General features: G+C 36.6%; 3 protein-coding genes across 3 annotated transcripts; 2 read left to right on the top strand and 1 right to left on the bottom strand.

The window, feature by feature from the left end:
• Positions 1-2324: 2324 nt before the first annotated feature.
• CBG16501 lies at positions 2325-4108 on the top strand (the record flags this gene model as incomplete). The annotated part of the gene is made up of 6 exons (XM_002641786.1): positions 2325-2636; positions 2687-2895; positions 2951-3055; positions 3107-3655; positions 3703-3898; positions 3950-4108. The coding sequence occupies 6 exons, from the start codon at positions 2325-2327 to the stop codon at positions 4106-4108; spliced, it is 1530 nt and encodes a 509-aa protein (XP_002641832.1).
• Positions 4109-6330: 2222 nt separating this feature from the next.
• Positions 6331-15094, top strand: Cbr-lgc-38 (the record flags this gene model as incomplete). Its single annotated transcript, XM_045243998.1, has 12 exons — positions 6331-6393; positions 6620-6681; positions 11075-11169; positions 11741-11808; positions 11859-12122; positions 12277-12315; positions 12380-12583; positions 12625-12826; positions 12874-12969; positions 13508-13575; positions 14823-14963; positions 15011-15094. 12 exons carry the CDS (start codon positions 6331-6333, stop codon positions 15092-15094), a joined length of 1386 nt encoding a protein of 461 aa, XP_045095983.1.
• A 227-nt stretch (positions 15095-15321) lies between these two features.
• Cbr-col-8 lies at positions 15322-16203 on the bottom strand (the record flags this gene model as incomplete). The annotated part of the gene is made up of 1 exon (XM_002641783.1): positions 15322-16203. The coding sequence occupies one exon, from the start codon at positions 16201-16203 to the stop codon at positions 15322-15324; it is 882 nt and encodes a 293-aa protein (XP_002641829.1).
• Positions 16204-16943: the final 740 nt, after the last annotated feature.

Raw genomic sequence — 16943 nt, 5'->3', positions numbered from 1 at the left:
GGAAACAGAAGTTTTCGAATTTCAGGGAAACACGAAAAGTAGGTTCTACTAATTTCCATGTAAATGACATTGGGAAGAAAAACAAAAGTTTGGAGTGGAAATCGAAATTCACTTTCTGATTCTTTCTCTTTTTTTCCAGTGGATGAAAAGCTGGTTACTCGAGAATAGAGAGGTTTGTTTTTTCTACTCTTCGGTCAATAATGAAGTTGATGATGACCCCGATTTTGATGATCTTTTGTTTAAAAGTTTGTATGATTAGAAATAGAATATTCAATGATAAAGTGGTTTGAAAGATCTGATAACAAATATAGTAAAATCTGACGAAGGATCAGTTTATAATCTGATTGATTTGCCATTGGAGAGAAATTAGAAAAAATGTAGATGTTTAGATAAATGGCAGATAAAACTGGACACTGGGTCACTTTTTGAACATGATTAATCTTATATAAAAAGAAAGGATTTATGTACTTTTGAAGATAAATTGATTCTGCAGAATGCGTCGTTTCTGTAGATTCCGGACATTTTTAGAGCTAAACAAAAAACAATCAAATTTTACAATTTATTTAAAGGTAGCTTCAATTGCACATATTGTCGTTTGCCAATTAGTAGAATTCTTTTTCAAACATACCGTAAACACTCTAACAGAACTCCACCCCTAACTTTTAACTTTGAGCCAATTTATCTTGGTTCCTGTTACAGATATCAAAAATTGATCAACTGGCAAAATAATTCTGATATTATAATGAACATTTTTTTAGTTGACCGCTTCTTGATATCTCTCACAGAAAATGAAATAGATTAGCTCAAAGTTGAAGGTATGGGGTCGGGCGTTCTATTTGAGTGTTTACTGTAGTTTGAATTGAAGTACTTCTGTCAGTTTTCAGACTTATAGTAGATTAAAACAAGAGCTTAAAAAAACAGCGAGAAAAAAATGAAACAAAATCATCTCAAAGTACTAACTTTACTCAAAATCAAGAAGTCTACCTAAATTTCTTATATTTCAACCAAACCAAGAAAAAACTAATTTACTGGAACACTAGAGTAAAAAGCGAATAAAAAGGGTTCTTTTTGCAGTTCCACTATTGAGTGAATGTTGTAAAAGACTTGAACTGACCATTACTTTCCAATTATATACTCTCGTGTCTTACTGAAACAATTCTCTGCGTCTCTTCATCCCATACACTATTTTCATTTTCAGAACAAAGAAACGACCTACAAGGGGAAGGGGCTACTCTTCCATTGTTTCAGTCGTGTTACAACACAAGGGACAAGAGAAGCATTTTGGCAATGAGACAGTTAGAAATCGTTCTAATTGGAGAGAGTGCTGAGACACAATGAGTAGTAGTGACCACAGAAGATGGACCTGACAAGAACTGATTTTTATCATCTCTGAAAACTCCCAACAATTGGGTAAAAAGGGGGCGAAGGACGAACTGAAAACACTATTCTCTTTGTGTTTTCTATTGTCTTTTTCTCTTTTTATTTTTCTTTTTGATCTTTTTTTTGTGTTTCTCTCTGAGAATTCTTTTGGTTCTTACTTTTCATTGGAATAAAGGGACACAAGTTTGTTACAATCTGCTTCATGATCACATCCCCAAATATAGTGTTCTTTTCGTTTTCAAATTTCTTTGTTTTTGTTTCGAAAACTGGAAATATAGGTTGATCAAGGTTGAATATGTTCTGGAATAGGAGAAGGATCAACTGGCATATATATATATATATATATATATATATATATATATATATATATATATATATGAATATATATATATGAAGATCGTCTGAAACAAAAAAATTGCCTCCTTTTTTTCAAAACCTTAAAATAACCGGAGCACCCCGACAGAGTTCATTGTGACATGGACAGGACTAAATTCGAATTCTCCTATTCCAGAACATTCTGCAACGTTTCTCATCGTTTTCTTCATAATCAAATGTAAGATCCGAGATACGATTCGATTTGCATTACAGTAAAACCTGTTTTTTAGAAGGGCCCTCCGGGAGTGGCTTGGAAAAATAGACAGTCCCCCTTCGAAATGTTGTTTGAAATGAAAAACTTCCCTACGTTTTCAATGAAAAATATTCCGGAAATTTGCAAGAAATTCGTTGAAATACTGTTTTTTGATTAACAACTCGGTCAATTTTAGTGAAATATACAGATTTTAACGAATTTTGAAAGATAATTCACCGATTTTTTAAAAGATGAAAGTTTTTGGAAAAAAATACCGGAAAAATAGAAAAGCCTTTCGGAGGTACCTTGGAACAATAGAAGGACCTGTCCTTCTAATACAGGTTTTACGATAAATTTGCTTTTTTAGAGAATTAAAATGTTGGGACAGATAAAAGCAAACGTAAATAAGAAAGTGAATAAAGTGGTTGCAAGTAAATCAACGACAGCTCCACCAGCACCACCACCAAATACACCGATAAGGCATCGGAGAAGAAAAGGAAAAAATGGAAAAAAGGAAAAAGGGGCGGAGCGAAGTCCGGAGAAACCTGGAATTGGGATGAAAAAAGAAGATAGTTCGAGTGTCAGTGAAGATGAAGCAAGTTCCAAGAAAATGAAGAAGAAAAGTGTTATTGGATGGATTGGAGGAAGTGTTGATAAAGTTGTTAATCTGTTTGATAGGGATAAACATGTAAGATTTTTTGAAAACGGAATCACTAGGATCTCTTTTTTGATTTTTAGCCTCCTGGACAAATAGTTGATAACAAGCCCGATCCGAAATACAGTGCTCAAAAGATTCTACAATCGGAGAGACCTGATTTATTCGTTGGAAATAATACAGCTGATTTGTCTCATGACGAGGTTCAATTACTCGATGAACACTTGTTAAGAAAGGGAGAATTGAGAACTGATAGCTCTTTTAAATTGGGTAAAGTTGTGGATATCGATAGGTTTGTTCTGAATCAACTTCTGAATATTGTTAAACAGTAAAAAATAAAATTTCAGCAAGATTAAAGTCGGAAGTGGAGATGAAATGGATGTGATGTGCTTATATGCTTATGGAAGGTTTGGTGCAGTTTATATGGTTCTGAAAGAGACAGATAGTGAACAGTAAGTCAACTTTCCTTAAAGTTTGCTATTATTCAATCCTTAATTTTTCAGAGAACGACGTGGAATCTCCAACTGTTTTGCACTCAAAACATCCCGTCGAATGTATGCATCTTCTCGAATCAACCACGAAATTCGAATCGTCAACTCAATTTATTCGAATGCAAAAAAATACGGAAATCCAACTCATATCACTCCTATCTTTTTTCATGGACAATCAGGCGGAACTCCCTATTTAATGATGCCAATGCTCGATTCTTCTCTTGAAAAAATTCGTCAAGAAATCGGATACAAACTTCCATGGTCTGATGCATTTTTTATTGGACAAGAAGCGCTGGTTGGAATTAAAGAATGCCATATGCATTCGATTGTTCATCGAGATATCAAACCAATGAATCTTCTACTCGGTGTACAAAATAACAAAATTTGGTGGTTGTGTGATTTTGGAGATGCATGTCACATTGGAACCAATCAGTGTTTGAGTCCTCCTGATTCTCTTACTCTTCCATTTTTATCTCGTGATGCTCATCGTGGAATTGGTCAAAAGATACCTGCTAGTATTCGAATGGATTTCGAGAGCTGGTTTTACATGCTTTTAGATCTGTATACATTTCATTTTGTCTTTGTTTTAAACTTTGAAAACATTTCAGATTTATTGCCCTTCCCTGGAAACTATACATCGAAGAGGCGGATACACTGGCAGCTAAAAACGCATTCTGGGCTTCAATTGATTCATTTTTTGCGAAAAACGAAGAGAAAATTCCTGATCAGTTGATTGGTATAGCCAAACTTGTTGCTGGAAATTTGAATGAATCCTCTCATTCAACAATTTCGGCTTTTCTGAAAGTAAACATTACATAAGAAGGAACCTATATAGAGAAATTTATATTTATTCAGGAAGGATTCCACAAATCTCTAGAAGATTCTCCATGGAAACCAAGTTGGACCACAAAAAGAAAACCACGACAGTTGATTCCGAATAAGAAGATTAAGAAAAAGGATGGAGCATCGAAGAAGTCAAAGAGAGGAAAGAAGGCGAAAAAAGGATTGTTTTGAAACTACTAGTGATTTTTTAAATTAGTGAAATGAAGTTGATTTTTGTGTGCATTTATAAATGTACTCTCAGATGAGACTCAAATTTCGAAGAAATCCACTTATTTAGAATTCTAGGAAACATCATCTCGTGTTAGACTAACATTCGTTTTATGTTTTACAATTAGAGGGAAGATCAAAGAATTCAGTGATAGAAACTGAAGGAACATGCATTTTGAATCATTTCCTTATAGTCTCATTTATGATGAGAAAAAAAATAATTGGATGGATGTTAAGACTGAAAAATGAAGTTTTTTAGTACGGCAGACATAGAACCATTATGATGAAATAGAACCATTATGATGTGAAACGATTCAGAACTGGGACAAGCTGGACTTTTTGAAAAGTCACTATAGAATTTAGAATTAGAATTATTTATTTTCAAACGGTGTCATACGGTACATAAGAGAAAGACAGCTCCCCTCACGAGGAGCGCCTGCCAGGTAAAAAAAATAATAGAAAACGAAATAGTATACAGTAGAATAGATGTGCTAGAAACGTGAAAAGTGAACCTAGTAGCGAGAAATAGATGAGTCAAGGAGACGTTCAAATTGGGACGGGATAAGGGATTGGGTACATTGGCAGTTATGGCATTCCATACTGGGATGGTGGATGCAAAAATATCATTGATATGGAGATTGAGGCAAATTAGCCATGGGCAGACAGAGTTACGGGCAGAGTTAGAATAAACGGATTCAGGGTGGGGGATACATATAAGAAGAAGGTTGATCATTTTATAAAGAAGCATTAATTTAGATTCGAGGCGTCTATGACGGATAGAGACAAAATTTAGTAATTTGAGTCTGGACAAACAAAAGGCACTCTACAACCGAGCAATATTCAAGAATTTGCAAGACGTAGCATTTGAAAAGGGCAAGGTAGAATTCGGGGGATATGGAGTTGAAGGATTTTAGGAGCTGTTTACCCCGGAGAAGGGCAAGGGAGGAGAGGAGGAGGAGGAGGAGGAGAGAGGAATATAAACAATTAATTCTGAAAATTCTACCTCCCTTCTTATTTTTGACTGTAACTTTTTTCAAAATAGATCTGAAACGTCAAACCATTTTCTGGAAAATTTCTGACTGTCGGATTTTTTTTCTCGAAAATCTGAAAAAGAGAGAAAACGATTATGAATGTGAAATATAACATTTGGAACATGATTAAAGAGGGTTTGTTCTTTCGAAAATCATTAAGATACACTTCTGTGTATGGTATTGTTGTTCAAAGGTTCAACTAGAGATCTTCGGCTTCTGGGTCTTCTCTACTCTCATTTCACAATTTCAAGTGCTTAACTTTTGTAATAGTTCATGTTTTCAATATTTCAGTTGTTCAACTCAAGATATTTGATTATTTTACACTCGAATAAGTGTCTCTATGAGTTCCGAAAAGTAATTTTATGAATTGGGAGAAAAGATAAAACTAGCATGAGGTTTTCTTTTACCACTGAACATGATAAAAGGAAGATGATTGTTGAAATTCTCTCTCTCTCTCTCTCTCTCTCTCTCTCTCTCTCTCTCTCTCTTTCTCTTTCTCTGTTCTGATAAATTGTTTCAAAAGCTCCAATCAATGAATCTCGGCAATAAAATTTGATTTATTGTTGCTTCTGCCACCCATCAAGATGTGAAGTGATTTCACTTTCTCCAACTTACTCTGTATCATTTTTCAACTATTCAACTCATTCCAGAACCAACTTCTTTCTTTCCACCTTTTTTCGTGATTTTGGATCACTTCCTTGTTCTTGGATTCGCAAGAGTTTGACGTCCTGAAACTATAAACAAAGGTCATTTTGTTTCAAAAAACTGACTTTTCACCTTCATTGTCTTACTCATTCTTCCCCTTTTTTGCTCACATCCTGCTCCTGCAGAGATAATAACCCTTCCTGAGTGTGAACTACTTTTTTCTCCAAAAATTTCCGAAGAATCCAGAAGACGTCATACCCGTTTCGCCTTCCTTCTGTGCCTTCTTTCCTACCGCCATCGTCGACAGACGACTGAAGAAGAAGACCGCCCTCTCCTCTCATGTTTTCCGGTTGAAAAAAGAAGGAGCAAAAAAGAAGTGGGCGGAGCCTCGGACGGGTGCTCTTGGGGCGCGGAGCACATGCACACACAAATCGACCCCTCCTTCTTCTGGGCTCCGAGGAGGCCTCCACCATCACCAGGAGTCTTTTTTGTGCTCTTCTCGGTATAGCCATGACTACGTGGATTTTACTGTCGCTATTCTTGATTGGTGTTGTTATCACTGAACATCCACCGGTACGACGAAATGTTTATGTCGGAGAATTGGGGAATGAGCTAGAATTGAAAATTTGGGAACGACCATTTCTGATCTTATTTTTGGAATTGAGTTTCTAAAAAAGCTAAATCTTATCCATAGAACTCAGTTTTACTTCTGGAAGATCGGTTTACCATATTCATGGAAAAATGCTCTTTTCAAATTCATGAACTTCTGAATTTTTGTCTGAAACTTTTATGTTTTCAGCTGATTAAAAGCGACAAACTGATTGAGTATGCACCACAAGCAAGTACAGAACCAACATTAGGGTGAGTCCTTTTTCTTACTTTGCTCTTTTTTTCGAACACTTCCTCTATTTAACAACTCGTTATCTGTCGAGAAGGCCTTCGGGGGTCATATATCAAGTTTCAAGACAAAAAAAAACAACAAGGAAGCGTCTTTGTGTCTGGACAAGAAAAAATGTAAAAAGTTGAAGAGTCCGATGAGGCTGCCAACACACAATTTGTTTATTATTTTGTTCTTTTATTCAAGAGTTGGGGAAGATATTGCCCATTCTCTTCTCCCAGACTGACAATATTATGTTTTGTTTTAAAAATGACTGATTTTTGGTTATTGAGAGAAGCTTGGAAGACTAATAACACAGTTGTCGTTGACGCCTTCCCTAGTTGGAGATGTTTGGAATCAACTCTGACATTTTGAAAACTTCCGAAGATCTTCAGAATTAGGAGATTGGTGAGATTTTGTAGGATTTCAAAAGGGTTTTCATACAAACTAAAACATACATTGCTTGTTTTCTTGAACACTGTATCGGGAGCTTTTTTCGGAACGTCATGTAAATGCGTTCGAATGCTAATTTAAAAAAAAGGAAAGCTTCCACTTGAACTGTCAAGTCTTACGGTGTTGTGCCTGCATTTCATCAGAAAAAGCGCGGGAAACAATTTATTTTTAAAGAATGTTCCGGAAAAATCAGAAAGATTACTGTTCTCTGGCTTCGGGTATTTCTGGTTCTATCCGATCATTAAATTTCTTTTCCAGTAAAACCTCCATACATTCCTGAAAACAGCTCCTCCTCACCTTAAAATAATCTTCTACCACCACACGACGTGTAAACTTAAAGCATCAAAATAATGAGTTTTTGTGCTCTTCCTGTGCTCCTAGAATGAAAAAAAAAGGAAAATGAGTCAAAACAAGCCCCCAGTCATTTGATGAAAAAATAGAGAAGAAGGAGAAATTCTTCTTCTTCAGTTTCCTTCGACATCTGGAAGCGTAGCGACTGGGGCTGAAAATTTGTTTATTTCTCCCTATACTCCTTTTTCTTGTTTCTTTTTTGAATGTAAATATCGATGCCTCTCGTAGATGAGTGTCATCGTTTTGAATAAATACAAATAAATAGATAATAATAATCGAATTAAGTTCATAGGGACTCGACTCGATCCAGAAGGTTCGAGCCCATGTGGGTCTCTCCGGTTTTTCTTTTTTTTTTTTAATAATCCTTTTTTCAACGAAAACAAAGAATTTGAGACGAATCGGGGGTGACATCTCTACCCAAAGTAATCGTTTGAAATGAAATGGAAAAGTGGAAGGAATAGGAAGAAAAAAGGAGGAAGGAGATGAGGATGAAGGTGTAGTTTAGAAAACAAAATCTCTTAAATTTACCTAAAAAGTTTCGAGATGCCTGGCTTTGAGTTCAAAAGTTTAGAACAGAATTAGAACTGTAATATCCAATAGAGCGCATTTGATAATCTTTCGGCCACATTTTCTTGCTCATTTCATTGATGTTGTACCCAACACAAAATCGAATGTTTTATTCATAAATTCCTTTTTTTCTCATCTGATCTTCGGCTTCTCATCATCACTCCACCGTTTGTTTCCTCTAGAATTTCAAAAGGTTTTTTTTTCGTTTTCTTCATAGCGGCAAAACTTGAAAAAGCAGGTGGAAGAATGGGGGCATCGTAACGGAGGAGAATTGAAGAACGGAGCGACATATGAAACCTATAAAACACTTTTCCAACATGCTTTTCGTTTTCTGATGGCAGTGTATATCCAGTTATATGATCTATATTGAAAATATAAGAAGCACCACACGTGAGTGGGGTTATACTGGTGTAGTTGGAACAAAGAATAGCATATGTCAATGATCCTTTTTTTTATAGGTACATTATGAGATAAAAACTGCAATAATGGAGATCAGATGGGTCTGATCTGAAGGATTCATAAAAAATAGTATTAAATGTCTGATTAGCTTTTATTGGCACAAAAAATCTGAGATGAAGAAGAGAAAACCTTGTGGTAGGGATGTACGGAATGGCCTTTCCGGCATTTTTCGGAATATCTAAAACTCCGATTTTCAGAATTTCGGAGTTTCGAAAATTCAGAATATTCCGATTTTAAAAATTTCCGAATTTTCAAAAATCATATTTTAAAACAGAAATAACATTTTCCCATCACGAAAACACAGAAAACTTTTTTCGCAGTTTTCGGAATTCCGAATTTCGTTCCGAACATCCCTGATTCGTGGGCGTGGACAACGGTTCCCGCAACGAAAACCACCAATCAGATTTTTGCATACCAGAATAGAGAGGTTTGGACCACAGTTTTCAGAACTAGACATAAAACACGATCTCGTTCTTGTACGTTTAGCCTACATTGTGAAGGACAGGTCAAAATGTAATCCTTTGACAACCATCGTTGTAAGCCCAAAGACTAAAAATTAGAGAGTTCAGGGTAACATCTTCTGGGGGTAACACTGAGATAATAGGTCTTTCGAACGACTTCTTTTTGTGATGACGTGGTGGTTTGAAGAAGAAACATCTTCTTCTTCGTCTTATTTTTTGTTAACTTTATGTTGTCTTCCACTCACTCAACTCTTGGGAGTTCAGCGTAAGAAAAGACGAAAGAAGAGTCGGATGGAGGGATTTGCACGCAATTAGAGGTGCTCAATGAGCAACCGATGGGAAAATGTAGGAAAAGAGAAATAGAGAGAAATGGAAAAGAAGAAGAAGAAGAAGAAGAGGATTCCGAAAAAAAATGGAAGAAGTCGAAGACAATACTTGAAGAGGGAAATTTCATCTAGGTGCAAATTCTAAAAATAGGTGCAATTGCTCTAAATCGGGGTTTTTTCGATGCTTTGGACGTATTTAAAACTACCGTACCCTTCTTGCAAATCTGTTTTTCTTGTTTTTCGAAGAAAATCAACTCATATTTCTTTGTGCAAATATCTCATGACTATTTACATTTTCTCGGAACACTAGTTCTCACCTTGTAAAAAACAAGCTAAATAGCCCGATTTTTTTTCTCTAAATGAACCATGTCATATCGAATATTCAGAATAATATTTTTCTGTTCCGATTAAACATACTCGTCCGAGGAAAACGAAGCTAATCAGTCCAAAATTCCCCCATAAGCGAAATAATCGTACTCGCCAACTCACTATCAGAGGGATCCTTCGAAAATTCATTCTTCTCCTTTTAGTTAAAATAAATTAAATCAAGTAGCCCTTTCTTCTGCTAGGTGGCCTTTTTTTCTTTCCAAATTAAAATTAAACTTCTCCTTCTCCTACTTTTTTGTGCTTTGAATGTATTCACAGACGAATGAATTCATTCGACTGCACACAGAAAGTATCAGTTATGCACCAGAAAAAGGAAGTGCGTTGAGGTTTTTTCAACACAATGGAATTCACGGAAACTTCATTTTTCAGTGTACTAGAAGGCAAGAGAAGTTGAAGACGTCGGGGCCTTCGAGAAGTGTTGCAAAAAGTGAAAAAACTGGAAACGCACACCGGAGAAGTGGGCGAAAGGTCACGAGAACCTCAAGAATCGAAAAAAAAGGGGAAGGGATCGAACAGGGAATGAGCAGATGAAAAATCTTGAAGCGATGTTTGATAAATTTTTCCATGTTCAAGTTGTTCAGTTTTATCTTGTTAGTGAGATCTAGAAAAAGGTTTTGATATAGACCAATATTTAAAAGTTCTTAAAAAGTGGATGGATTGGAAAGAGTTTTGATCAAAATTCAATTTGATCAAATATTTATTTTTAGAAGTGTTCCTTATTTTCAACCTGAATTTTTTCTGTAATACCGTAGAACCTGTAATACAAGGGCTCCGACACTGTCAAGTTTGAGCTCAATTATCTCGGCTCATGTGAATGATATAAACAATGTGTCCACATATAACATGTTTGTGAAATTAAGCAGTTTATCAGTTGAAATGTTTTTTCATATCCTCTACAGAAACCGAGATAAATTGACTCAAATGGAAAAGTTAGGGATCTACTCTATTAGAGGTTTTACGGTTTTTCATATTGTGATGATTCACATTTGAATTTCTTTACAGATTCCTGTCATTTATGATTTCAAGAAATTCTATTCGATCCTTTTTTCTGAATTTCCAGTTTCTCCGAATGATTTCTGACGTCTCCAATTAGTATCATCCCGTACCATGCTCTTCTCTCTTCCCCCCTCTCAAAGCACATTTGTGTCAAATTTTCATGACCTTTCTTGAAATCGGATACACTTTTCCTTTCCTTTCCATCTACGTCGTCTTTTTTTTTTCATCTGTCTATGTCATTCCGAATATGTCATATAATGTTTTGATACATTTGACTCAGATTTCGTATTTTGAAAATGGGCTCCGAGAGAAAAAATGTATCGGGGAGGATGACGAAAAGGGATTGATTTAAATAACATGCAATTTTGAATTTTCAGGGATCAAAGCAATGAGAATCTGGAGAACAATGTGACGAGGTTACTGGACAAATTGATAGCAAGTCATGATAGAAGGATTCGACCGAATTATGGAGGTACGAGGGAAATATCTCCAATTTCTAAAAAATAATTCCAGTCCACGCATTTCAGAAGAGGTATTCTGTTTCTAAATTATCCAGAAACTTCTTATTCAAATGTTCTTACTGTGCTGAAAAAAGTACACTTTTCTTCGATTTCTCTTTTCTTCTCCCCATCATTTTTCTTGTAGAAAAACTCTTCCAATTTAAGGAACGCACACACACAACCATCAAATGCCAAAATGTCGAAAAACTTTTGAAAACTTGGCTTTTCTGGGACCGATAAATTGAATTTCATCTCCTTCTTTCGGCAATTTTTTATTCATCTATCTCTCTCTCTCTCTATCTCCACGATTTTTGGTGGTGAAAAAAGAGGCGGTGTGAATGAAAGACGAAAAACGAAAAAAGTTTTTTTTGGAAGTTTTGTTCTCGAGAGGAAGAAAGAGTAGGGGTCATATTTATGACCACTCGACAAATTTCACGCCTTCTCGGTTGTTGTTACGTCATCTGGAAAAGGGAGAAAAGGAAAATGGAAACATTTTTTGGGATCAAAAAGGAAGGAAGTTTTTAGAATTGAAAGTTATTTCAGGCCCCCCGATTGAAGTGAATATAACTGCACACGTCACAACAATCAGTGCAGTTTCAGAAGTCTCTATGGTTAGTTTAGAAGCTTCTTCTAGAAGAAAAACATTCTGACAATATTCCAGGATTACACTCTTGATTTGTACCTTCGTCAAATTTGGAAAGATCCTAGATTAGCATGGGAATCAGATGTGGAAGATTCGCTCACAATCGGAATTGATATGGTAAAAACAATCTGGACACCTGACACTTTCTTTCCGAATGAGAAGAAGTCGTTCTTTCATGAAGCCACGTCACATAACTCGTTTCTTCGAATCGATAGTCATGGAAATGTTTTGAGAAGTATTCGATTGACAGTTACAGCAAACTGCCCAATGAGTCTGCATACGGTAGGTCAGAATAGACTAAGGTTGTTTTTTAAAAAGATTTTTGACCTCACAAAGAAGTAAATGTTAACCGGAAACGCTTTTTACTAGTACAACAAAACACAAACATCTACTACATAATCACACAAGTGTAACCAATAAAAATACCAATTTTCAGTTCCCATTGGATCGTCAAGAATGTGCTTTGGAGGTCGAGGTAAGTTTCCGGCGATTAGTCGGCAAAAAAATCCTTCGAGAAAAGGGATTATAAAAACTTTCAGAGTTATGGATACTCGACAAAAGATATCATCTACCATTGGCATGGTGCAAATGCAGTCACCATTGATGAGAATGTGCATTTGGCACATTTCACAATTGGAGAACACTATCATATTGAAAGAACAATTAGTTTGTCGACTGGAAATTATTCAAGATTAACCGCTTATTTTATGTTCAAACGGAATATTGGATTCTATTTAATACAGGTGACCGATTCGAAAATTCGATTGATAAATCTTATTTTTAGATCTACTTCCCATCGTCTCTGATTGTCGTCATCTCTTGGGTATCGTTCTGGTTGAATCGAGAAGCCGTGCAAGCAAGAGTGGCTATTGGAGTTACTACTGTTTTGACCATGACCACTTTGATGACAAGTACCAATGCATCACTTCCCAAAGTGTCCTATGTAAAGTCATTGGATGTCTTTCTGGGTGTTTGCTTCTTTATTGGTGAGCATTCAAAATTTAGATGCAGTTTTTGAAACCCAACATTTCAGTTTTTGCTTCCCTACTGGAATATGCTGCAATTGGATATCTAATGAAACGAAATCGAAGTGTTCCAGCAGCTTCTCCAGTCCAATATTATGAAACAGGTAAATGATTCATTCAATGAACCGAAAAAGGTGTGAAAATAACATTTCACGACTTCCGTTTTAGAAGAGTTTTTCGAAGTGCAATGCCATCCGAAATATGTAAAAGGGGCAATTAATTATTGTGAGTTTCGAGATTATGGTGGTCGAGCAGCTTCTAATTCTTAGTTCTCATGTCCTATCACAACTCGTCCAAAAGTCCAATTTTCGTTCTTGAGATTGTCCCCACTTTCAGTTCAATCATTTTAATTTCTGTTATCTATAACAAAAACAACTGTAATAGATGGGCCCTCACACTCTAAAGTTTGAGCTAATTTATCTCGATATCCGTAAAAGATATCAAAAAGATGGAAACCTACAAAATCTTCTGATATTCTGATAAAGAATTAACCAGTTGATAGCTTCTTTATATCTTCGATGGAAACCGAGATAAATTGGCTCAAAGTTGAAAATTAAGGGTTTCTTTCATTACAGGTTTGACGGTATCCTGAAATCCCCAACAATCATTTAGTTTTTAAAATAAAATTTCAATATTTTCCAGGCGACGGAGTTCTAAAAAGAGAAGCAAGCCGAAAGAAAAGCAGAAACCGTCGAGACAGCTCAATGAAGGTTAGTTCTAATTTGCACGTTCTGACTCTTAATTCCTCTCCACCCACTTCTTTTTTTCTCCAAGACTACTTCCATAACATGCATACATATACATATATTCCAAAAAAGTTTGCTGAATGCCAGAGAGTGTCTGAGTGTGTGAAAAGAAGAAAGCGTTCGGAAAATGGACTGTCTCGAGGGGATTCAGAAGACGAGCCATCTTTTGACCACAACCCACGCAAAAACTAACACACAGTGTCTTTGAACTTTTTTCTATAAAAAAGAGGGGTCTACAAAATATGATGATGGTGAGAAAAAATGATTGTGACGCTTTGAAAACTTTTTTAGAAAGATACTAACTTTGAAAGGGATAGTAAATGGGAGAACATTTTGAACTCAGAGAAGCTTATAGAAAACAGACAATTTAAGGCTGAAAGCTTAAAATATCTTCTTTTCGATCTAAAACTTACTAGGATAATTTTAGAGCTATCGTACTTTCACAGAAAAAAGCATACTGTAGCTATTTTCGAAGACATCGAAAATCGTATCTAAATCGGTTCGTTCTCGGATGTCAAATTGTCAAATCAAATTTGCCATTTCTCACATTTCCTTATCTTCCCTTTGGTTTTTTGTTATGTTCCACTTCTAATCAAATTATCAGTTTTCTTTTCTTCTCCCCCCTTTAACTAAAACTGTTCCACGTCACCATCAATTCTAAGAAGGCGTCACAAAACCGATGTGCCCAATTCATCATTTTTGGGAGAGAGAGAATTAGGCATAAATTATTAAATATGAGTGGTACAAGAGATGATAGAGCTCTTTTTTTTAATTTGCTCAAAAACGGGAATTTAGAGAGGAAATGAAAAGTTTAAAGAGCACGATTCTTGGACGAGCTGTATGGGGAATACAGAGGGGTCAAATAGGTCAATTTATATAGTTTTTTAAGAGGGAGAAGAGAAGAAGAAAAATCGAACAATTGGTAGTTGTACTGTGTTATCTTATCCTTGTCTATAGATCTTTTTCTTTCTGGTTCGGAAAAAACCATTTCTGCAAAAGATGTAGTTTGTAGTCTGTCTGGAAAATTTTCCAAACTTTTTTTTTTGAAATGTCAACCTAAATGTGGTAATGATTTCCGGCTAGAAGAAAAAAATAGAAGAAAAGAAGGAGAACACGTTTCCTGGTGGCAATTATTATGGTGGCAATTATTACCTTACTGAGAAAATGCTTTTGTTCTAGCTACACCGATCTGAAAAATGATTATTTTCCAGAATTATCAGAACAACAACATTCATCACCGTCCATCAGATGGACATGTCGATCAACGTATTCCACTCCTTTCCATGGTTCCAATGCCACCGATCCCATTCAAACCACAAAATGGAGCATGGGGAAAAGTGAGACCTGCTCAGGTGGATAGGATTCTTTTGGGAATCAATAAAATTCTCTCATTTTTCAGGTGGATCTGTTCTCTCGCTTTGCATTTCCCATCTTCTTTGTAATATTCCATATCATCTACTGGACATACTACATCAACCAATAAAATCTTGTTTCAAATGAAAATTACATTTCTCTCATTTTTTGATATCGCCTTTTGAAACGGGTATTCTATCTTGAAATTTTTCTCGTTGAGGCACTTGGTTTTCTTTTTCTATGTATTTTGAATCAAATATATTCTTTCTCTTATTAGTGCCTTTCCAATTTTGTGTCATAATAAAATGGTTTCTCATTTGAATATAAACACTTTTATTAAAAAAATAAACATCCAATTTAAGCTTTATAACTGCGTCCTGGACATGGACAATATCCGGCATCTGGTCCTGGTTCTCCTGGAGATCCGTGTTCTCCGCAAGTTCCACTCTTACCTGGAATTCCTGGTCTTCCTGGAACACCTGGATGTCCTTGTGGTCCTTGATTTCCATCGGATCCTGCTCCTCCTGGATTTCCTTCTGGTCCAGGTGGTCCGCGTGGTCCTGGTGGTCCGATTCTTCCTGGTTGTCCTGGTCTGTACTCTGTTCCTGGCTCTCCACGTGGTCCTTGTGGTCCTGGACGCCCTGCTGATCCTGGTCTTCCAGCGTCTCCTTGCTCTCCTGGTCCTCCTTGTCCTCCTAGTGGTCCTGGTGGTCCGTGTCTTCCTTGTCCTCCGGCTGGTCCAGCTGGTCCGACAAGCCCTGGTGGTCCACGTGGTCCTGGACGTCCTGGTGGGCATTTGATACATCCTCCAGGAATATCGTGAGTGATGGCAACAATGACACCTGGAGCTCCTGGTTTGCCATCATCTCCATTATTTCCTGGTTCTCCACGTTGTCCTGCCTCTCCTGGAGGTCCTGGTGGTCCGGCTGGGCATCCCTCGGATTTTGGTCCGCAGTTACATTGTTCTGGGAAAGCTTGACGAGCTTTGCGTACTCCGAAAAGAGTCTCGAAAGTTGGTGGAGTAGGAATTGAATCAGTATCAACTCCTTGTGGATGCATGTGCTTGTTGACGATTCTCTGCCACGTGTCTTTTGTGATAGCTCGGAACTCGAACATCTCATCATCGAAATCCGATTGAAGTTGTTGGATATCGGAAAGAAGTCCCATCATTGTGTAGAGTGCAACTACAACACACACAAGCATAGAGGCGGAACCCGCCCAGATGAGCGTGTTACTCATTCTGAAAAATCGAGAATTTCGAGAAAACCCGGGAAGAAACTCCGTGCCGAAATCAACAAAAAGAGAGAAGTGAAAACCAGTATTACACTTTCTCTTCTTCTGTTAACCGTTGGTTTAAGTAGTCATCCTTATCAGATCGCATCGTTCTGAACCTTTCAATAATTTCCTAATTTCCTTCTCTTCTTCAAACGGTTCCGCCTGTTTTCCGATTCGTTTTCGACGACGTCAACCATATCAATTCTCTGTGTCTTCTAGTTTACAATTCTATTTTTTCTCTTCTCGTTGCCATTGGTCGTCAAGTGGTATGGGTTTTTTATTCAGGAAATGTGTCTCTCGTCTCTCGCCAATCTGTTCCTCTTTCTACTTTTCAGGTATCATTTGAAAAGGCGAAGAAAGTGAAAGTTTGCAAAAAAATCATTTTGGATGAGAAGAAGTTGGTCATTCGTTTTCAGCGATTTCTGGGTTTAAAAATCGAAAAACCTTACATTTGGAACTGGGCTCGCTGACATTTCGCAACTTGGATGGAGTACAGAAAAGTTTCAAACTACAAAAACTACCGTAAAACCAGTTCTAGAAGTGCCCCTGCAATAGAAGAGCCTTCTAGGGGGTCTTGGAAAAATAGAACGACCTCAAAATGTGTTGTTTGAAATTAAAAATTTTCATATTTTTCGGTGTGAAAGATTCCGAGAAAATCCAAAATTTCACAGATAAATATTTATTGAAGTACACACTTGGGTTCA

The sequence above is a fragment of the Caenorhabditis briggsae genome (assembly GCF_000004555.2).
Source record: "Caenorhabditis briggsae complete genome, chrIII, whole genome shotgun sequence".
NCBI lineage: Eukaryota > Metazoa > Nematoda > Chromadorea > Rhabditida > Rhabditidae > Caenorhabditis > Caenorhabditis briggsae.
The sequence above is the reverse complement of the archived record's forward strand: the minus strand, read 5'-3'. Positions and strand labels throughout refer to the sequence as shown.